Here is a 23,095-nt window from a genome sequence, read left to right as displayed (position 1 = left end):
AGTGCATTTATGTTTGATATAGTAAATTTTAAAAGTAATGCTGGCAAAGCTTGTTAAATTTCTGTGTGTTTCTAGGAAGTGTAGTAGTGAGTTGAACTAAGGCTTAACTTAAAGTTGCCCTGAAAAGTCTGGGGAAAAGAGCAGTAGTATTGAAATCTGTCTGAAAAAAGCCAAAGCTTTTTATTTTTAAGGTTTTAGATGTTTTAAATTGAAAATTCTTTAGTCTGAATTCAGCGGTTTAGAAATTTCATTACTTTAACTTCAAAAATTTTTAGTTTTTGCAACTTAAATTTTCTCAAATGTAAGCAAATTTTCTCTCAAATTTCAGTTACATTTACAGGATTCTCTATCTGTGTGTGAGAAACCAATTGAATTATGTAGACATAAATAAAAGTACTTGTTCCTTTCCTAAAGGCAGTTGCTGTAGAGACTGTTTTTATGAAATTTTAATCAGAAAGTCTAATATGAAACTTTTTCTATTTTTAGATTGAAGGTTACACAAGACCAACTACCTCATGTAAGTCTGTGAATTTCTTGAATATAGTAGATTTGATATAATTGATATTTGGCCTAATTTGCCTTACTAGTTGAACTCAAAGTGTTTGACTGATGTAAAACACTCAACTTATAATGCCATGAAATGTTTTCAGAAATGTTTCTGGGTTTTGTGATTTTTGAAATGAGGAAAGAAGGAAATTGCCAGACTTCCAGTCTTCCTTAGATGTTTTTTAACTTCTTTGTTCTGGAGGTATTTGTGATACCTGCAGTAATTTGCTCATCAAGGAAAGTGAAAAAGTATGGAAAAATGGTACTTGATGGCTAAATTGATAAAGTCTCCTCCATCTCATTTCTGTCATCAAAAGGTTTAAATGCTGAATCACTGGTGAAAGTGGAAATTACTGTTCTTTAGCAAATCCATTGGAACAAGCAATGGAAACCAAACCCACAAACATAAACCAAACATTTTCTCTCATACTATATGGCTGAGTTACATCCTTTGTTACTGTAGATGTGCTATAAATCCTTAATGATGCCAATCTGAAGCAATACCTCCTTGCTACGTTTTGACCCTAGTATTAATACCAGAAGGAAGGTAGGTTTGATTGAAATGGGTGAAAGTTGTGTAGATCAACAGAATTTGTCAGTGTGAATCCTGCTCCTGTAGGAGCCTACCACAGCAGTGCCTTTTTTCTTTTTGATTGATCATTGGTGGCTTCTGTGCCTTGTACTTTTTAATGTTGGTCTGCAAAACAAGGTGGTGGATAATCTTTTTGATCTCTTTTTGTGTCTCTTGTGAAGAAGAGGGAATGTGACCCAGGAATCAGCTCAGTAATTCTCAGTTCAGAGTAAACTGACATCAGTCAAGTCAGCAGACTTCTGTAGAAGCGGAAGACAAGGTCAAATATCAATCTGTATCATCAAAAACAGTGATCCCACCCAGTCCTACAGGATATGAAACTCTGGAGAAATGGACAGGAGGGAAGTTATCTGCAAAAACGTTGTGCCTTTCAATATAAAGGTTTGCTGTGGTTAGATGATAGGATCAACATCAAGTGAATTCCAGAAAAAATCCCTCTGGTTATTTCAAAGAAAATCATGGTTAAAGGTTTAGCAGCTGTGTGTCTTTAGAATAGGTCATACTGGCAAATTTCAAAACTCCCTTCTGACAGTGAGAATGAGTTTGAAGATAGAATTAAGAAAGGTCATTTGGTGACATGTACTAGTGTGCAAGCGATGAAATGGATGTTACAGCTTCATCAGCCCATTTTACCCGTGTTAACGGGAGCTGGTCAGCATGGTAACACAAGTCTTTCAGCCTCATCTTGTAGGGCCAAAGATGTCACTTGGCTGAGAATGATTACAAGTCCTGTTTCTTATCCTGGAATACCTGTGTTGATAAATGCTTAAGAAGTGATAAGTTATGTACCATGCAGTAGCTGGTTCTCTGAAGCATAGTTACTCTTTTAGACTGCCTTGTTTTGTTGAGCTTTTCCTCCCTCCCTCCTTCCCTCCCTCCCTCCTCATGCTTATGCATTGACAGAGATGAGATGGTCAGACATTCCAACCGCCATAAGTTCTTGTTGGAGAGACTTAACTATTGTACATGCAGCTTTGAGGTTCACTCGTATTTACTCAGGAAAAACCCACGTGCAAACCTTGTAACTTTTTTGCATGGAGGAGACACGCCCACCTCAGTTTATTCCATACAGGCTTCTTGTGTGGGAGTCAGCTGCCAGAACATAGATGCTGTAGGGTACCCTGCAAAGCCTTTAGGGCTCAGGTGTCCCACAGACTTTTCATCAAGGATGACTGCTGGTTTCTAAGATGGCAGCATGTGCCATCTGCTGCAGAATCCTGCCCTTTACAGAAACGGCAGCCACTTCACAGCCAGTAACTGTTCTGTTTGTGTAATGCTTCCGTTGCAGTAATAACAGTGCAAACCTTGTGATGTTGCTAATAATTCTTTTTCATTTTCTAGCCCCACTGAAGAAGAAAGCAAGGTGAGAGTACTACATCCACAGGGAAATCAAAAGAGATTTTTAAATCTGTTTTTCTGTAGCAAACATCATGACATATGGGGAAAATACTTTATATTGTCTTTCCTCTGTACTTATTCCTCTTCTGTAAATTGTTCTTTTTTGTCTGTGAGGAAATAGTAGCTATGGCTTTTGAAATACTGCACTCAAAAAGAAATTGCAATTGAAATTTCAAGCTGTTTCTATTCTATGTGGAATATCATTGGCTGAGTAGGTTTTATAAAAAGCTGTTTATATAGGAAGAAAAAGCCCAACCCACCATTATTTTAGTCATCTTCTTTAGCTGATTTGTGAAGAAGTTAATCTGTACTACTGATCTCTTCGAGAGTCAGTCAGAATAAGGATCTTCACAGCATACTTAAAACACTGTTACTTTTTAGAGAAAGATATCCAGTATTAGTAATTGATATAAATTTGGAAACTGAAATATTTTGGTTCTATATACTATGAGTAAACCTAATGTTTTGGTAATTTTTAGAATGCAGCTTAATACTGTAATTTCTTTCTTTTAAGGTGGGAAGATGATTATAAGCATGAGGTATGTAGAGGCAGTAAGTCCACACAAGTGTTCACATGCCCGCAAGTGTCTCATGTTGTTGCAGTTTCTTTATGCTTGCTGCTTTTCATTTTACTGGAAAATGTTTACTCTTTGGCTTCATTTACTATTTTATTAATATTGTTGCAGAAGCAATTGACCTAATGAGTCAGAATTTTGCGTTCATCACAGCAGAGGGGAAGAGAATACAGTACCTTTGCCTCAGCTCTCATAAATCCTGTTCAGAGCCACTGAGAGTGTCAGAGCCAGTGTCTGCAGGCCAGGTCTCCCAGCCTGTGCTGCAGTCTCCCCTTCCCTATTTTGTCCCTCTTCAGATCAAAAGTATTCTATACTGAAAGTTCGGTTTGAATCTTAAGATACCTCTAAAGATTTACCATCCTTTTTTCTAACTCAGAGGTGAAACTCAAAATGATCACTGAAATATCTGTCCTGATTGGTGCTGGACACAAACGCTGAGAAGTGCCTTGTTTTTTGTCTTAGTGGCAGAGTTGGTTGTGTAGGCCTCAGGCTGGTCAGGTACTATGTTAAACACAGCTGAGCACTTTACTTTTTTAAACATGATTTTGGACCTGAGTGAGGAAAGCCTGGGAAAGATAGCTCTTGTAGGTGTGTGGCTTAGATGTGAAATGTGTTCTTCCTGGTAGTAATGGAATTGGAAGTAATGCAGTCGTGTTTGTAGCAGCTGCTACCAAACTGATATTGAGCATCTAAGGTTACATGTTTATGGCTGTGACCTAAAATGATATCTTTTCTTTGTGTTGACTTTTATTGTTGGATAAAAGATTAAAAGGTTTTGTTCTGTACAAGATGATGCAACAACTGCTGTAATATTTAGTCTTTTAAAGTTTTTTCCCCTATTCTGCAATCTCACAGAACGATCCTGTTCGGAAACAGAAAGCTCTGGAGTTCTTGGTATGTATGTAAAATAATTGTGACGAGAGTTGTGAGGTTTCATCAGTATGATGCAGTGAATATTGTGAAGGAGCCTCTGATTACTGATCAAACTCATTTGACTACAACATTAATTTCTATTTTAATGGACTCTACCCTTTGAAAAATTAGTGCAGCTGTAGCTTAGCTCAGAACAATTGGCTGGATTAAATGTGAACTCTCGGCCTGTTCTAGGGATGACTCTCCCCTTTGCTGAGGAGCCACTCTGACAAGCACTGTTAATTAGCAGCACTGATGTTGCTCAAGTGCTGTTGTCTGCCTGTATCTAAAGGGATTGTTGATAATGCTGAGCGAGAGGAGCCAGTCTGGTCTGGCTGCCAGAGAAAGCACAGCTGCTGGTCTTGGAGTGATTGGGGAAGTTTTATCAGCTCTGTTGCTGTTGACAGTGGCACAGTAAGCCTTGGTTTGTCTTCTGAGTTTATGAAAATACCTGACCATTTGTGTTCAACATTGTACTCTGTGAAAATCATGTTCTTGTACCTAAGGCAATTGGAAAATTTCATTTGAATTTGAATGGTGTTTATACACCAAAATCAGAAGTAGAATGTTTTGAGATGTATGCTTCATTTCTTCCACGCTGTAGTTACTTGTGACTTCAGAAAGAGAGAGAGAAAAAAAGCAAGTCTAAGGGATAATCAGTAAACTACAAAAAAACTTGGTAGTTAATTGACTTTTATCTACAGGAATTACAACTATTCCTTACAGAAGACTGCCTATATTCTTTTAACTTACTGTAATCACTTATAAATTAATTTACTCACTAATCAGCCTGAATCTTATTTTTTATTCAATCTTCTACACAGAAAACATAAATTTAGGACTTGTCCCCTTCTCTGTCTGCAACAAAATGTTTATGACTGTCAGTACAGGAGTGGCACAGAAATCCATGTTCATGTTTTACCTTTTATCTGGCCGTAATTATGTTCCCAATTTATTTTTTTGATATTTGTGTATACATTTATTATATATGCCATATGTTAATTAATAGTATAAATTAGGTTATACCAAAATCAAAGTGTAACTTTGATCTGTTTGTGTATATGACCCTTCAGCACCCTAATGACCAATTCTAACCGTGTTTTTTGACAGGAGACTTTTCACATCACCTCAGACTCAGAAGCAACACTTGTTCTTCACATTACACAGGAACTCATGGAGGCTTTGAAGACCTTTTGTGAAAAGAAAGCAGCAGTAAGTAACATGATCTTGTCCAGAGTTGTTTTACCGTTGGGAGGAAAGGAGTGGTTAAACTCTCTGTGTTAACACCCTGCCAAACTGAACAGTTCAGGCATGGGTCAAAACCCCGTGTTAAACAGACTTCAATTTTCTTTTTTTACAATTTCTAGATAACAAAGGTACTGATTGCATGGCACATTTCTCTTAGTATTCCATCATCGTGTATCTGTTTTGGTTTTTTTGTGCGTTTGTTCTGTTCTGGGCACCATTTTGCTTCTTGATGACAGGTTGTCTTCCTTTTTGTGTTGGTCCCTTGCTTGATAGCTTTTGTTCTAAGATCAGTGAGGCTTTAAGCCCCACACAAATGTGCCATTTTTTTCTTCGGTGGGCATGTGGGTAGGTTTGTCTTTCTTATATCTCTGCTCTCAGTTGAGAGTTCTAATCTCTTAAGACTAAGGTAGGTAAGATGTTCTTGACTATCTGTTGGTCCTTACAAAGCTCCATAGCTTCTTTGCAAAGAAGTTGACTACCTGTGGAAAAAGGAGTCTGAAGAATGACTAGAATCTTTGAAAAAATGATTAATGACTCTGGCGGCTACTGGTTCAGAAAATGCAGGATGTGTGTTTTTCTGAAAGCTGTTTCATACTGTTTTCTCAATTGTATATTCCATGTCGTGTGCTACAGTAACTGTCTCTGTGCAAATGCTGCCACCAACACCAGTTAAATATTGCTTCTGTAGCTTAATCTCTCAGCTGGGCCTTCCATTCTGCATTCCCCAGCGGGAGGCAGGATTTGCATATGTACCAGTTTTATATTTTAGCCAGGTGATGATGAGAGAAATGAGGCAATAAATTTGAAACAGGAGACGTTGTCTGCACCAGACACCTCCTTCTGTTCTCCAGATACTTACCTCTTCCAAATAACACTTTGGAAAATTGTGGTATAATGTGGTAACATCACATCCCTCATATGGACTTGGCTATCACCTAAAATTGTACTTTGCTAACTTTCTATGGGAAATTTATTGCTTTTTAAAATTCTTAAAGTTCTTAAATTCTTGCATTTGCAAGCAGACATTCTGACCTTTTGCTTTGCCTAGGTTAATTACACCAACAGTTTAGGCCCACTGATGTCAGTACCTCAAGATGAATTTCCAGAAGGGAAAAGCAACCCAGAACACTACGGGCCAGATGGAGAATACGAAGGTAATTTAGATATTTTGTTCCACTAGTTTGTTTACTCTTGAGACTGCACAGATTGTGAAAATTTAGTTTTATGGCCAGCCATAGTGCTTCTTAGCTGGTGTACTGTGTGTCTTTGCCCTCTGAGTCAGTTCAGGATATCATTTTCTGAAGCTTTAATGACTTAACTGTCTGAGAACATTCCTGTCTCACTGAACAGTGTTACAGCAGTAAAGGTTAAGGAAATTCAAGCAGTAACCCTTCCTGATCTATTTACTGTTAGAATTTTTGGATGGAATATACCAAGCTCAGTTAAGACATAAAGGCAGGAATTGGGAAAAGAACAGAAGGACACTTCATAAAATCTCAAAGTAGTTGCGTTTGCAGTTGGTATTCTAATATTTTGCTAACTTTTATTGCCCTTTATTTATTCAGGAAGTTCTGACTGGAATCAAGGTTTTTTGTCTCAGTATGAAGAGTGTTCTGAAGATGCTTCTTTTGCTCCTGCTCACTCTAACAGTTACCAAACAGATGATGGATCATCTTCCTGTCATCTGAGATCTGATGACTTTGCAATGGTGTCTCTGCTCAGGGACTCTCCTGCTGTTGAGCCTGATGGTCCTGTCAGTGGTATCAGTGAATGGCTGAGACAGCTCAGACACTCGGTGTCTGGCAGGAATTTGGCTGCTGGGGCCTCTTCCTACAAGACCAGCCCACTGAAGGAGTGCTCAGCAGAATATATGTCCAGTGATGTGCAAGGAAGTGAGCTCCATGATAAGAGACTCTCATTTGGCAGGGAAAATACAAAATGGAGGAATCAACAAGCATGTACAAAAGCAAGGCATATAAGTGACCAAGAATTACCCTATCCCAATTCTTCTGCCTCTCATCCTTCATCTGGAAGATACTCTACAAACTATCCTTCACAAAACTATTCCTCTTACAAGAACGATGAGTCTGTGAATACTTGTACATCTTCTGCAAATTCTGATGTTTCAGGAAGAGGTGGCTCCAGGTGGCACCAGGACACTAGGTGGGAGTGGAATGAGGACTCTAGGTGGAATGAGGACTCTAGGTGGAATGAGGACTCCAGGTGGAACGAGAACTCTAGCTGGAAGCAGGAGTCTAGCTGGAAGCAGGAATCTAGGTGTCAAGGATTCAGGTATCAGAAATCAGGCTACCAGAGAAACTGGAGTTCCCATCAGAACTCATTTTCTGGCAGTGGTTCGTACCGAGATCACCAGCAGTTCAGAAGCTCAGAAGAGATGTTTGATGGAGTTGATGTTGGTCTTGCTCCCAACGCTGTGAATAGACTACTAGGAAAGGATGTACCTACAATGACCAGGACGCTCAAACAGTTGGCTCCATATTATCCAGCACTTCAAAGTAAGATTGTGATTAGTTTGCATGTGAAATGAGTTGATCAGCGTGGTTGCTTTAACATAAGCAGGAGATTGCAGGCTGCAGAGATAGGATGTGCTGTTCAGGGGAGTCGAGCTCCTTTTGCTCACGTCTGTATCAGCTGAAGAAAGGCATTGTTGCCTCTCTGAGGACACTGTGCCTCTTGGCAACTAAATGGAGCAGCGAGTGAGAGGAGATTTCGATAGTACAAAAATTTCCTGAATTGAAAGGTTTGAACTAGGTCATCTTTCTAACTAGCAGTTTGTATCATGAGTTGTACTGCTAGGTTTGCAACGATGGGAAGGGAATGTATTGCTGTAAAGAAAAAAATACTGAAATGCATGCAGAACCAAACCTGGATGGAATTATAATAAATAATCCAAATGGATCAAAACCCATTGGGATAACAAGAGAAATGTTATCAAAGAGCTGGTTCATTACATGCTGATTTCTTTTTCCAGTTACTGTAGAAATAGTCATTAATGCTAAGAATAGTGATACACTTTTCAAAATGAAAGTTTCTCCTTTCGAAATAGATTATGAGAGGGATTTAAAGAGAAGTGGGCATATGCTACTGCATGGCTGTCATTGGGCATGAGTTTGGACAAATGCAAACTATGCTTCTGATACTAGAATTAGTTAATTAACTAGGTAGCTACTTAATAGTAAAACTTTCATTTTCACATTCTCTATGCTGTATTATGTGAAATATTGTGAGATGGAAGTAACTGTAAATGTCTTTATCTCCCCTTTCTAGAAGTAAATATTCAGACATTCGTCAATGTGCTAATAGAAACTAGAGAGAAAGATTAAGGAGCAACAACAGTTGAACTGGAAACAGATGAAGAGATTTGAGAATCTCCATCGCTTGGCTTTCAGGAAAGAGACTGCATTTGACTCTCTGTTTGGCTTGGGAAAGGTAAAGGGAGGTAGAGTTTTAACATGTGAAATATAGCTGGAACATGAACTTGCACATAACGGGTGAACATACTATTTTGTTTAGGCTTTTTGTAATGTATTTGTTATATCTTAGTATAGTACAGAAAAAGATCTTTTGTTATTTTTTGAAAATATGTTAAAATTATTCTGTCAGCAAAAAGTTAATAATCCTTTGAATACCCCTCTCAATTCAGTGGAAAAAGAAAGGTTTACTTTTATGTTACCTACTTAAGAAGAATATTCATTGAAAATACAGGTTTATTTTTCTTCACACAAAGGTAAGGCCAGTTCCATTAATTCTAGGCTTTATAATTAGCATATTTTTAGAAATTGACACACTACATTTCTGTTTAGACAAAGAAAGGAGGATGTCACAGCAAAGGTATTCTCTGTCTTAATGTGATGCTATATGAGGAAAATGTATTCTAGAGAACTGGTATGCAATGGGGCATATTAGTTTCGTTTTTGCAGAGTAAGAAATGGTGTGAAATATATGGAGATTTTTTAATCATGTTGTTCAAAATGAAATCATTATAAATTTTCTGAAAAACTCATTTGGTGGATTGACCCCTACAAAAATAAAAATTACTGATTCTTTCTACTGGTAAAAGCATATTGAGAAATAATGGAACCTATAAGGCAATCAGATAAAATAACAGGAAAAAAATAAATAATCAAAATGTCATACTAACTGAGTAATACTTACCAGTTCTGATGTGTATCAGAACCACATGCTCACGAACACCTGGCTTTAGATGTCTGTTTTATGTAATTAAAACCAGCTTACATGGAGCTGAAGAAAAGAAGTAAAGTGAGACAAGTTTACTCCTGAGTGTCTGTCTTCCTGTTCACTGCTGCATTGTGGACTATAATTTTTCTTCTCACCCATGCCTGAACTGTGTCTCTGTGCATTAAATACCTGTGCTGAAGCAGGGCTAGCCTTCATGAGCTGTCATAATACATTTTGGATCTTGTCACATAAATTTTAATAAGAAAAAACAATTTATTATTGAGCATATAAACTCAATTCCCTAAAATTTTCCTTCTGTCATTATTTTGCTTCTGCATCTGAAAAGATCCACTTTCCTTTTTCATTCCTGTTCGCTATTTACTGCTCATACTTACTGAAGTGTTGGAGTGGTTTGTAACGTCACACACTTTGTAGCTGTGCCATACACTTTCATCCACTGAATTACATAGTCAACCTTGCTTAAAAGGCAAAATTACGGTTTTTCTACCACGGGTGTCTTCCAGAGTTTTGATTTAGAAGTCTGTAGGATTGATCAATTATTGTATCTGATTATTTACTTCTGGTAAATAAAATTAGCAGAAGTTATTTACACAAATGTTACTGCCATAGTTTTTTCCCTCAGAAAGTGTAGTGCAACTAAAATTCTGAAACTGTAGAAAAAATGTTGCTAGAAAATATTACTGTTGCAACTCTGTCAATTCAAGTTAAGACCTTTTCATTTGAAGTTGTTGTAGAGAACTCCTTTCCCATTTCTCACTCCCTTTGGGATTTTACTGCCATTACTGTATACCCCAGTGGCATACAGCAGCTGGATGACTTCCATCCAGATTAGATGCTCTTTCCACCTCTATGTTCTCTTATTTTTTCTTCTGGGCATCAGTTACTACCCCTCCTTTGTTGTTGTGCAGAGTCCTGCATTGGGGAAACAGTTCGTGCATTTTGAAAGGGAGTTGGAGTTGTTACCAAATTATGACAGCATGGATTTACTAAAGCTTTCCTGAACTCTGGTGTGCTGAGTACTCCTTACTCCCAAGAAACCGCTTTGCCATATCTTGCTCCCATGTAGTATAGAATTGGAGCAGAACAAATCCTCTGTCTAGACTCCAGTCACAACCTTCACAAAGTAGGTCCTGACAGCCTGCAGAGCAGCACTGGATGCCTGGCACTTGTCAGCACCAATGCAGCTCCATCACAGGCTTTGGCATGGAGGCAAGAGTCCTGAGAATGCACCTGAGCCCTTGGAGCAAATTTCACATTTCCTTAAAAAGCCAGTGATAAAAATCCAGACTGGGACATGTCTTGGACAGGGGATAACTTTTCAGCCAGTGTCTTGGCCTGTGGTGTACCTGCTTTCACACCTTTAGAAGTGTCTGTTTCCCACTGGGACAAGAGTTGCTCCAATCCAGAGACACCTTGGTGGTTCTCTGCAGCAGTGATGCTCCTTTAGAAAGTGCTGGAGCCAGCTGTTCTGCACCAAGGGCAGTGAAGTAGAACAAGGCCAGCTGGACATGGGCGACATCCTTCAGGGGAGACAACTTGGGAAGTTTCTTAGATTCCAGCTTTTTCAGTTTGTGTCTTGGACTTAACTAGTATTCCTCAAAGTGCTTCCCAGAATTACTGCATTTTATGTGTGTGTATGATCCGAAGGGACAGATTCCTTAGTGGGAAAGAAACGGGGAAGCCCTTTTGAGCCCAGAAATTTGGGGCTCTTCTGTTTTGTTTCTGAAGAGAGCACATCTAGTTATCATCCCAGCCTTCTAGGGAGGGAAGGTTCAAGGAGTAACTGGTGGAAGTCTTTTTCCCTTGTTTTCTTAAACATAAGTAACCTTCACAGTTCATCCAAGGCTGTTGGATGAGGTGGTTTCTGACACTGGTCATCATTCCTGATCTCCCTCCTCAGCCAAAACCAATTCCTTGCTTTTTGGGTGATGACGCCCAAAGTGCTTTGGGAGAACTCCTTGTTTTGGTGCGCTTATGCCATGGAGACCATTGGTCTTTCCCCACATATTTCACACCAGAAAAGTGTTCAGAGTGTTGCTGAGCTGTCACTAATGGTCTGATTGATTATCACTTGACAAACAGTAGCAGCTTCTCTGTGTGACAGATGTTTGATAACTGCACAGTTGCCACTTTGCTGCCTTCACCCTTACACCAGACACTCTACTCTGGCTGAGACACAGAATCACAGAACAGTCTTGAGTTGGAAGGGGCCCACAAGGATGACTGAGTCCAGCTCTTCAGTGAATGGCCCATACAGGGATTGAACCTGCAACCTTGCTGTTATTTGTACCATTCTCTGACAATCTGAGCCAATCTCAGGGTCACCTGGAAGTAACATCGTAACTTCGGTTTTTTGTTTTTTTTTTTTTTTAACTTTTCTTTGGTTCCTCCAAGTTGCTTCTTCAGAGTTACTGCAAGAGATAGTGTTTGACACAGAAATCAGTCATTACTTGTCTTGAGTTTTTCCACTCTCTCTCAGCTGTAAATGGTGAGATGTAGGGTAAAGTTATGAGAATGTCTGTCAATTCAAGACTACTTCAAATAAGTCCTTCAGCACAAAAAGGAAGACTTTTGATGTTAAATGAGACAACTAAGCAAAGGGAACGTATTCAGAGGCAGGGTTCATCGTTGTGGGGAAACTTACTGAGGGAGATGCAGTATGATCTGCTTCAGAGCTGGAAGAAGTTGTATTTGAAGCCATCCCAAGGATGGCCTGAAAGAAGAAGGCAGCTAGAAAATAAAATAGAAAAAGGCCATCCAAGTGGAGAGACCCCTGAATCATAGAAAATGAGAATACAGAAATGAAATCACCATCCCCTTAAAGCTGTATAAAAGTGAAACAGACTAAGAGTTGACCTAGTATTTTTACTTAATTTTAAATTCTGTATTAAAAATTAATACATTAAACTCTTATAAAAGTAAGGCACATGCAAAACATGTTGTGCAACTTCTGACTTTCAACTCATATAAACTAACAAGCATTACTTTAATTTGGCATTTCTAAAGAGTCATTGCTCCCATGCAGGATATGTGTAAGAGGTTATGTTTGACATTGCACCAGTTAAATCTAGATTCTGTGCTTTCTGTACTACAGTAAGCAGAGATGGTCATATCATACAATAATACAAATAAAAACCAACTCAAGTACAGATTCTGACAGTGATTACCAACATACAAAATTTAAGAATGTGATGTTACATCCATTATAATACATCAATGATCTTATTCAGTAGAGGATGATTTGGCAGCTCCAGTCTGTGTAATGCCAGTGTGCAATTCCTGGTTATCAGTGTCATACGATGCTGAAGACCATGGAAAGATACTGCTCATAGGACACCTGAATCCAGCCATCCTGATCAGTATCGTATCGTCGGAACACATCAGTCAGCCTCTGAGGAGGAGAGAAAAAAATAATAGACATTTTTGTTCTAGGGGAAGGTTCAGACTGCCACATACTCCCCTTGCCACCTGGGCTTCTATAGCTATATGAACCCCTTCTGTTCAACCCCTTTGTAGCCATTTTACAGTCTTATTTATAAAGATAGCTCTTTGCCAATAATGATACATTACCTAAGGCTACCTAGGCACTTCTTTATAGACAAGACTATATAGACTATTTATAATTGGCACGGGGAAAAACAATGTCACATTTGAGTCAGCTGGAAACAGAATCCAATACGTACCTTGTGCATATCTCACCTTCTAGGCAAATGTGCTTCCTGTGCCATTGCTATCTGAGCTGTCACTGTATAACCCCAGAGCAGTATGAACAGTGGACCAGAACAACTACCAGCACGGTTTCATAAACATCAGCTGAGTGATACTGCATTTCAAAGCCCTTTTTAGCAGAGTTCAAGTCTATAATTAACTATAACTGCCTTATATTACAAATAAATACACAGGTGACTGATGTGTCTAAGTAACAGAGATACTGCTTTTACAGGGAACTGCTTTCCCTCCAGGTTCTCTCTCTCTCCCACTGAAAGGCTGTGGGGCTTTTTGTGTATTTCTACCACTACCCCTGCAGGAACAGCTCTGAAGTCTGTATTAAACTAACAGACACTGTGAAACAGTGAGACTATTTTGCACTTTTTTGTTCCTCACCCATTGTATCAAATTTACTTGAGAATCAAAGGAATTACTAATGAAGACCAATACACAAAGATGTTTCTAGCACTTGTCATATACTTAGTTCAAATGGTTTATTATAAATAAAAGCAAGTTTTAGATCCACTGTTAAAGTGAGAACCAGAAAATCTTAGGAAAAGGTAATTTTTTTTCAATTGACATAAAAGTATATCTCAATCTTACCTGTAGAACAACACAGCATTGAATAAAATCATCAAAAGCAACTTGTCCTCTTCCTTGTCTGTCAAATTTCCGAATAAGGATATCGTAGAATTGATCAGACAGTCGGTAACCTTGGAAAAAGAGAAATACTTTAAAAGGTTTCAATTACTGCAGTCCTTCTATAAAAAGAACAAGGTTGTCTAGCAGGCATGTGTAACAAAACCAGAAAACAGTAAAGAGTTACAACGATTTTTTTTCCCAGTATCTCTGTTAAACTAAAATGCATGCAATAAAACCCATGCTTAATAATAATTATGTACAGAGTCATGGTAAATATAATTACAGATTAAGGTGGCTATTTGATTGAGGGAATGGTTTAGGGCTGCAGATCAAGTCTTTACAAGTGAAGTGACAGGAGTGAAAGTTCCTTAGGCATCAGAATGCTCTGGTAGCATAGACAGCTGGCTTTGTTTTAAAAAGTGGCAAGTTCTATCAAGTACCCTGTAAGGTCAGACTTTGCCTGAAGCATTGGTAACACTCTCAGAGCATGTCACAGAGGAGACTGGAACTGGATGTGTCAGGACGTGTGTGGAATGTTTTTTCTCTACTTAAGGAAAAAGCTCTAAAAAACATGTGCTGCTGGCATGGACATCGTTAGAAGGTACCTTATACCTAAACGGAGAGCTGCCCTTCACCTGCCTCATTTTAGTCACGTATGTCAGAGCAGTACAGTTCTGCAACAGTAACAGTAAGCAGCTCATTCTATGACATAACCCAGTCATAAAAACTGTAATTACAAATGAATTACCAAAACCTGTTAGTGCTTGCTTTAGCTCATTTTTGTCAATCATTCCAGAATTGTCTCTGTCATACGTTCGAAAGACGTTCTGCCAGTCTGTGATGTACTTCCAGACTCCTGTGAATTCATTGAAGTTCACACCCCCTTTGTTTTCTCTGTCAAACATGCCTGAAATAAAAAGTAAGAAACACATATAAAACCTTAGTCATACTACTCAGCAAGATCTGCCAGGATTTTAAGAAGACAAGGATGCTTTGTGGAAGGTACTGAAGAGAGAAAAGAAACTACTAAAATGCAAGTGATAATTTGGAAAGTTCTGCCAAGAAAAAGCAAGCAGTCATCCAGTGAAGGAAAAAACGATAAAGCAAGATAGAAGAGTAGCAGAATGAATCACAGAATGTTTCTTTTTCCTGGGTTTTCATTTTCAGTTCGAAAATACTGAGGGCTTGATTGATCATCCAGTGATAAATCAAAATGGGCATTGTGGATTATTCTTTTCTAAGGACACATTAAAAAGTCTTACATCTATTCCCAAGAGTGCTGGGATATTCATCTGCATTTGACTTACTGATACTGTTATCTTTATACAAAGCATATCACATGGTGATGGAACTCGGACTGCTGCTGAACTTATTGAAAACAAAGCAAAAAATGTAGTCCTTGGATTTATGAACTGTGTGATAAAGAAGATTTGATTTATTGTGCTTGAGTCTTTATCCTTCTACCACCATCACCTTCCACACTACTGGCAATTATTTTAGACACTAACAGAATTTAAGCATTGTAAAGCTTCTGTTTGGTATTCTGGAGCAAAACATAGGCTTAAAATGCAAGACAGGAAAAACTACTTCCAAAGACAAGTTATGTAGTATCTTTTTAGAAAATTTGAGATGACAATCTCCTCATGCCTGAATTACATTTATTATCTAATCAATTATGCAGTAACATTTTCTCAGGCTACTTTGACAAGTGCACATGTGTGTATGCAAAGGGCATTCCTGTATTAATCAAAAGGGAAAATAATTTAACTTACTACTGCTGGGCACTCTGAGGAAAAACAAACCGTGTAGCAATTGAGACCATTCTCAATCATCTGAACACATTACAAAACATTATCTTAGGACTATGTCACATCACACAACTATACTCACCAAGAATTGACCTGACTGTTGCTGGATTAAATGGAGTCCACGTGCCTGAAACAGAAAGAATTACTTAGTTCCTCAATACTAAGCAATGTTTTAAAAAAGTGCAACAAAACAAAAAAAACCATGTTAAGAACAGTGAATTCCGAGCTACATGACATGAAGATGGCATATTATAAAATATGGCTGCTTGGAAGTAATAATGTTCTTGAAGATTCAGAGATTACTTCAACTAGAGCTTTACAAATACCACACAGACCAGCATTTTTCAGGCTGCAACAAACAAAACTAACAAACCTTGGAAGATCTAAGAGGGACTTTTTCATCCCAGGCTGTCAGGAAGTATTGGATAAAAGGCAAGATCTAAACTGAAATACCTCTTTTCTACTGACAGGAGCAGAAGTGTTCTAAGTTGTAACTCAATCAAGGTCTTATATCTGTTCCTCAGTAAAAACCCATCTCCTCATTTCCTTTTTACAGGACTACTCCAGGGCATTTAGTTTCTGACAGAAGTAAAAAGAAAGGGTTCCTAACATGGCATAACCATACATTGCAATTGAGAGTTGTTTAGTACAAATCCCACCTCCACTGCTAAAACAATTAAGTGTTAGCTCGAATTAGTACTTTTAGACCAAGAAATGTTGCTGCTTGAACGGGCCTGAGCAGTAGTCATCTGGAGAGGAGCTCTGTACTTCTCTGAGTATTTAGAGGCTAGTCATTATGAAATAGTTTTCACTTGGTTGAGAGCATTCCCGAGCACTAGGAAGCATTAAGCTTTAAAGAAAAGAAATCCTGTGCCGCATCTAGAATTTCACCATCGATTCTCTAGAGCCTGCGAAGGAAGCAGGAGGACGAAGCAGCACATACTGAACTGGCTGTGATTGCCTGCAGCGCCTCAAGGAATCGCTGAGACCACAAAGGAGTCGCGGAGCCGAGGGCACTGCGGAGCGCTCCCAGGGATACGTCAGCTGACCACAAATCCCAACACAAGGGCCGCGCTGGGATCCAGCACGTCGGCTTTGCTGGCTCAAGTGGCGTAACTCTACAGGGGGAATCCTGCACTCTAGGCAGGTCCTGTGACTATTTGCACATAAAGAGAAATGTAAGCAGAGAAAGAGAAGAGGAAAAATGACTCTAAAAATGCTTAAGCAGTATTTTAGACAGAGAACATCAGTACCTTAGAGTTGTATGTCTCTTCACAAAAATAAGAAATAATGGAATTAATAAGGTGCCAGCACTTAACACGGAACAAAATAAGAGGAAAAAGTGAAAATACAGTCTGAAAGTTAACTTATTTCATCTTGAAATATTCAAGTGACTCATACAGATGCCACAGAGTGAAATCTGAGCAACTCCAGAGGTGAAGAATTGTACTGATTTCAGCCTGTTCCAATAAACAGGGAAAGCTGTTTCTGTCTCTTCTCTCCTGGCTCTACTGTTAACTTCCCACAGCAGCACAGAAAAAAACAAGAAGGAAGCATAGGATTTTATTGTGCAAACAATTAGACAAAGTGATGATCAGCCCCTCCCAGGTAAGCACATTGTTATCTGTATAAAACTTCACAGGTTGAAAATGTCAAATTGTCAAAACCACACTGAACTTCAAATTTCAATGAGCACGATGCAGACTTTTTTAATGTTTTAGAAATAAACACATAATATTATTTTAGCCCAGGTTAAATTGCAGGACAGCCACGCACAACCATCCACTAGAGGATATATTTTAAATATAATATAGTGAATTGTTAGTGACATTGATGTACAAGATCTAGAATCTCTTGGAATGCAGGAAGCTTACAGTTCTATAAATATTTTGTCTAACAGTGAATTCACTTGGTAGGCATTCTTCATAATTGCAAAGCACTGAAACTGCTAATCTACACTGTAAATAAGGAAAGAAATAAACTCAGATAGTCATCACTGCCTATTATTCTTAAATTCAACCATATGAGGACATATTTAAAACATATGAAATTAAAAATGGCAGGTTCATGTGAAAAGATATTTTAAATATATAAAATTTAAAACAGCAGATAAAATTAAAAATGACAGGTTCTCACAGTTCTAAACAACACTGTAATCTAAATGAAAATGGTGACTTAATTTAACTTAGTTTTTGCTAAAGATTTTAGTCAAAATTTTAATTATGGATCAGGTCTGGCAGCCACAATACATAGCTTTTAATTTATCAGATACATTATTAAACAAATATTCTAGTAAATCCAAGTCATTTACAAGACTGCAATTTTACTAAATAGAGCTTTATCAATTTATTTCAAGTCAGGCAATTACTGACAAAAAGGGCCCTTCAGTCTGTGTATGCTGCAGCTCACATCAGTTTAAGCCCTTCTCAGTCACAAAGCACAGGAAGGATAAAAGAATAAACTTTGGGAGAAGGGAAACTTGGTATGGACTCAGAGATGGACAAACAGCCTGAATATGCCCTTTTTCAGATTTCCAAATGGAAAAAAAACCCCACAGAGTACAAGCCTACCCGCCCTGAGTCATGGGAGGAAAGTAAAAATAGGCTGCTGGAAAAATGTTTCATTTTTTATTTTGTTTCCATGAGTTATTATCAATACTCTAGTTATTCTTTGAGTATTACAACAAGGAACTGACAGACTATTAGGAAGTTTTAATACTAGATCTAGAATGCATCTTTCTACTCTGTTAGGAAAAATGCCAAGCATACTTTATTTCCTGCACCATACTGTATGAAAAATAAATTATGTGCAGTGAAAAGGCTGGTTGTAAACAGCTTTGTCCACGTTATACACTGATCCAGGTTAAAAAACAAAGGTTCAGTAGTGATCAGCAAGGAATATATAAATCACTGGTTATGATTTCTAGGAAGCAGAGCTGGAAAAAAAATAAAGGGATGTGCATGCCTTCATTCCTCAGAATACAGATCAGTAATGGTTACAACAGATATTCAGTTTAAAACAAACAAACAAAAAATTAGGATTGTCCATTTTTTCTTCCCTTTCCAACCTTTTGCTGTAGATTAAATAGTATTCCTCAGTGGTAGGAACGCTTCCCACCCTCCTCCATACAGAGAATGAAGGCATTGAGTAGCCACCGTCACAACAAATTTAACATGAAATTTACGATGAACTACCTCACTGCTCATTTACAGACTTACCGTTGGATAATGCTTGCTGGAGTTCATTATCAGATATTATTCCACTCCTGTCTTTATCAACTCTGGAAAAAAACCAAAACAAAAACACGTAGTAAGTTTTAAATGGCTGAAATTAACAGGTTCCACTTGCTGAAGACTTCAGCATTCTGGTTCTTACTCATCAGATGAGATTAATCTTTTCCTGAAAAGTCACTGGCACATGATAAAAGCTCCAAAGAAAACTGTAAGGCTTACTCATGAGTGAAGAGATGCACAGAAACACACACTGCCAATGAAACAGTTTGGGCATACTCTGCACAAAGAAGTATTTTTATTTATTTCTGTTTAAGAGAACTGCAGAGCACACATGCTGGTTAAATCCACAAAATGCCTAATGTCACAGTAGTAAGCTGTTTGTTTCCCAAACTGGAGCAACAGGTTTGGCACCCAGATTCTCTCACATGTTGGCAATGGAGAGGAAGTCACTAATGTGACCAAAGTACTGAAAGACTCAATCGACTGCCAGGCCTTGGCCCCTTTCAAAGGGGGTCAAAGAGGAAACAGCACAGCCAGCTTCCAGCTTTTACTGAGCCTTCACAGTCTATTGTCCTAAAGAGTCAAGTTCTATGCCAAAATGAATGAATTAAGTAATTTCTGCCCAAATAAAGAATGATCATGCCTTCTTTAGAAGGGAAACTGAAAGTGGTGGGGACTTCCCTCCATCTCATACAAGGATGTTCCCCTTGGACTGACAGTTTTTATTTCCCCTCATTTACTACCACTCCAAAGCAGAGTCCTGCTCAGTTGATCCCTGTTCGCAGAAGCTGATTTTCTTTTCCTTTAGTCCTTGCTGTCTTTTTCTAAACACTTCCAGTTCATTCTATTGCTTCCTTCCCCATCTCCAAGAATTATGTAACCTGCAACAAATACATGCAACGCTGAAATTGCAAGCGTAAGTTGTGAAGATTTCAATAACAAAAAGGTATTTCCCTTTTTTATTCTGTTTCTCTTCTTAGTATTGTGAACATTTTTTACCTTTTATGAGCTGCTACCAAGTGCTAAGCTGATATTTTCATGAAAATGCATTATGACCTACTTATCTTGCTGCTGAGCATCATCAGTCAGCACATTCCTTTTATAAACAAAATTATGCAAAATTAAAATGGGTTTTCCTCATGGACATCAGGTTCCTATTCTGGGTTCCACTTGACATATGGGGCTCACCTGTCACACAGGGATCATGATCTGGCCATGACTGGCTGATACAGCCCAGTAATTCAGGACCGTAAGGTGCTCCTGCAAGCTTTCACAGGCCTCAGTTACTGCAGGAATCAGCAAACCTCACCTGACTATTCACCCTCTTCTCACAGAATCACAGATCCACAGAATGATTTGGGTTGAAAGGGATCTTAAAGATCCTCAAGTTCCAACCCCTCTGCTGTGGGCAGGGCCACGTTCAATTACACCAGGTTGCTCAGAGCTCCATCCAGCCTGGCCTTTAACACTTTCAGAGATGAGGCATCCACAGCTTCTCTAGGCAACCTGTTCCGGTGCCTTACCACACCTACAGTAAAGAACTTCTTCCCACCATCCAACCTAAACCTACCCTCTTTTCCCCAGCTGCTCCTGAACAGATTACATAAAGATCCCAGGAGAGTTCCATCTGTCAGTGTGGCGGATGACCACACACACTCCTTCAGTCAGCTTTCCATCCACTGGAGAATGCTTCTATTCATTCTACATTTACTGCATTTCTGTAAGAGCCTTTTGATAGTGTTGGGAGTATTTTTAGAAAGCATACAGATTATGCGAATTGCTCCAATTCTAGCCATCATATCCATATCCAATCCTTACCAAACATATTCCAGGATTTATACAGTAGTCTGCCAGACAGGAATACTTTCAACAAAAGCTGTGCAACTCTCATGACTAACTACATTATTTAAAATTATTTTTACTGTTTTTCCTAGTGCAGAACAGATGGTTGATCTGTTTCTTTCTGGACCCTTTGAAAAGAGAAATGGCTTCATGCATGCCTCTGCTGAGTTCTCAGAGGAAGTTGTTTTACAGCAGGCTGGGTAGGTAAGCAGCTGCATTCCTGAGTCACTCCGTAAATATCAGCCAGTTTTAGAAACTTAGTACTGTTTATCTACTGCTTAACTTCTTCTTGCTGCTGCTTGTGTCAGAGGATCTGTCTTGACTCATCTCCCATAAAAATGGATCCAACGTAGGCACCTCCCCAGTTTCCTCAACATGACATAATTGCAAAATTACCTTTAGCTTCTTTACTGATAGGATCTTGCCAGTGTGTTTGTTTAGCATAGGCTTACTAACTCCCTTCCAGGTCCCTCTGTTCCAGGTGAATTCAAGAGAGTATTTCAGTTTGGTTGGAAAAGACCTCTGAGATCATCGAGTCCAACCTGTGACCCAACACCATGTCAACCAGACCATGGCACGAAGTGCCACATCCAGTCTTCCCTTAAACACCTCCAGCGACGGTGACTCACCACGTCCCTGGGCAGCCCAGTTCAATGTCCAATCACCCTTGCTGTGAAGAAATTCTTCCTGATACCCAACCTAAACGTCCCCTGGCGCAGCTATGCCTTCTCGTTGGTAGCTTTAAAGTTTTCCTTTAACATTTATGAGATTCCTTTTTACAAGCCTTCCCTGTACTGCTACATTGCTCCTCCAGACTTTACTATCCTTTCTGCAATCTCAGGTTAAAAATTACTTCAGCGCTTTCACGGTTACCTTCTCGCTCCCATCAATCCCCTTTACCCTTGTTATAAAATACAGCCACACTTATTCCTCCTCAGCCCTTTCTTACAGAGTCCCTCCCACAGGGAAACCAGCACGGTGTTTACAGCGCTGCCAGCCGCCCCGGCAGCCAAACCCCGCGCTGGAAGCCCCGGGCCGGTGACCGGATTCCCGCAGCAGCCGACCCGCTTCCGGCCCCTCCCGCTGCCCGCCGGGCGCTCTGGGGCGGCGGGGCTCACCTCTGGAAGACGTTCCACAGGAAGGAGGGGTCGGGCAGGCCGCCGCCGCCGCCGCCGCCGCCGTTGGGCCGGTGCGCGTACCCCGCCGCCATGGCCCCCGCGCGCGCCTGCCCCGCGCGCTTCCGCCACCGGCCGCCCCTGACGCAGCGCGCCCGTGACGTCACGGCCGGGCGGGTGCGCGCCCCGCCCCGCCCCGCCCCGCGGAGGGGAATCCCGGGCGGCTCCCGCGGCACGGGGGCGGTGCCTCCGGCTGCTCCCGCCGGGAGGGGCCCGCGGGGCACTGCGGCACGGCTGGAGCGCAGCGGGCAGGGCCTGGGGAGCCGCGCCCGGGGAGTGCCGGCCCTACCCCGCCAGGAGCCGCCACGAAGGCTCCGGCAAGGGCAGGAGCCGTCCCTGTGACCGATCCCCGCTCAGGGGAGCTGGCTTGTCGCGGGGGGGAAAGAGCGTAAGTTTAACATCCAAGAGATGCCTCCGCACTATCGCTGAGAGGAAGAAGGGATAAAGGGAGAAACAAAGCCCGCTGAACTGATTCCCTTATACAAGTGAGGACTAAAGCACACAGGGAAAGAATTTCAGGTATAGGATGGAATTAGAGTACAAGCCAACTTAGTATCACCTCACTGGTCTTTAACGGAATTCTTTACTGAGGGCTGAACACAACCCTCTGAGAAAGAGTCAAATCCCCCTCCCTGTACCTACAACTTCTAGGCAGAGTTTATGGTCCCATAGGAGCCAAGGAGCTCCTGTGCTAAAATCCCTCAAGCACAGAGATTGCAAGATGATGCTCTACTGAACCATCCCTGGGGACACACTGTCCCCATCACTGAAAAAAGTCACAGTCGCAGTTCTATCCTTTGTCCAAACTGCTGACCTTGGACATTGCTCATCTGGGGTGCAGAGGAGCTGGGGACAGGGCTGGAATGGCACACGGCCCGGGCAGCCACAGGCCACAGGAGTTACGTACACAAACTCCAGCAGGTTAATGAAAGCAATGGAGGCTCGTGTCTTCCTTGTGCTTACCTCTGACAACTCTGGGCAGGTACTAAAAGATAATGCCTTAAATGTGTCCTTCATCAAAGAATTTTGAATCCACAATTGTCTAGTACTATTTTATAATTAGATTAATCTGAAAATACTGTGGAAATAAAACCCAGTATCTGTGTTTTCAGAAAACTATTAAATCCAATTTTTACTCACACTTAAAACAACAACAAAAAAAGATTTACATGCTCTGTAAATCTACAAGGATGCA

At 40.0% G+C, this 23,095-nt stretch overlaps 2 protein-coding genes across 10 annotated transcripts in view; one reads left to right on the top strand and one right to left on the bottom strand.

Moving 5' to 3' along the window:
* Positions 1-9,574, top strand: part of LOC116448905 — a 28,555-nt gene extending 18,981 nt beyond the window's left edge. For all 8 annotated transcript variants that reach the window (XM_032119953.1, XM_032119946.1, XM_032119990.1 and 5 more), the window contains 8 exons: positions 487-517; positions 2,480-2,501; positions 3,051-3,075; positions 3,967-4,005; positions 5,134-5,235; positions 6,320-6,425; positions 6,837-7,787; positions 8,560-9,574. In XM_032119953.1, coding sequence (XP_031975844.1) covers positions 487-517; positions 2,480-2,501; positions 3,051-3,075; positions 3,967-4,005; positions 5,134-5,235; positions 6,320-6,425; positions 6,837-7,787; positions 8,560-8,615 — 1,332 coding nt within the window. In that variant the 3' untranslated portion in view covers positions 8,616-9,574. The remainder of the gene's footprint in view (positions 1-486; positions 518-2,479; positions 2,502-3,050; positions 3,076-3,966; positions 4,006-5,133; positions 5,236-6,319; positions 6,426-6,836; positions 7,788-8,559) is intronic.
* Positions 9,575-12,337: 2,763 nt separating this feature from the next.
* Positions 12,338-21,975, bottom strand: PDCD6 (programmed cell death 6). Of its 2 annotated transcripts, none has more exons than XM_032120008.1 (6): positions 21,844-21,975; positions 18,869-18,930; positions 15,733-15,777; positions 14,591-14,749; positions 13,804-13,913; positions 12,338-12,883 (listed from the first exon to the last, which is right to left on the bottom strand). In XM_032120008.1, the coding sequence occupies exons 1-6, from the start codon at positions 21,933-21,935 to the stop codon at positions 12,785-12,787; spliced, it is 567 nt and encodes a 188-aa protein (XP_031975899.1). In that variant the 5' UTR covers positions 21,936-21,975; the 3' UTR covers positions 12,338-12,784. The 2 variants fall into 2 exon arrangements, with proteins under 2 accessions (XP_031975899.1, XP_031975908.1); XM_032120017.1 differs by having other exon boundaries at positions 14,597-14,749; positions 21,844-21,956.
* Between the last annotated feature and the right edge of the window lie 1,120 nt (positions 21,976-23,095).

The sequence above is a fragment of the Corvus moneduloides genome, chromosome 1 (assembly GCF_009650955.1).
Source record: "Corvus moneduloides isolate bCorMon1 chromosome 1, bCorMon1.pri, whole genome shotgun sequence".
NCBI lineage: Eukaryota > Metazoa > Chordata > Aves > Passeriformes > Corvidae > Corvus > Corvus moneduloides.
The sequence above is the reverse complement of the archived record's forward strand: the minus strand, read 5'-3'. Positions and strand labels throughout refer to the sequence as shown.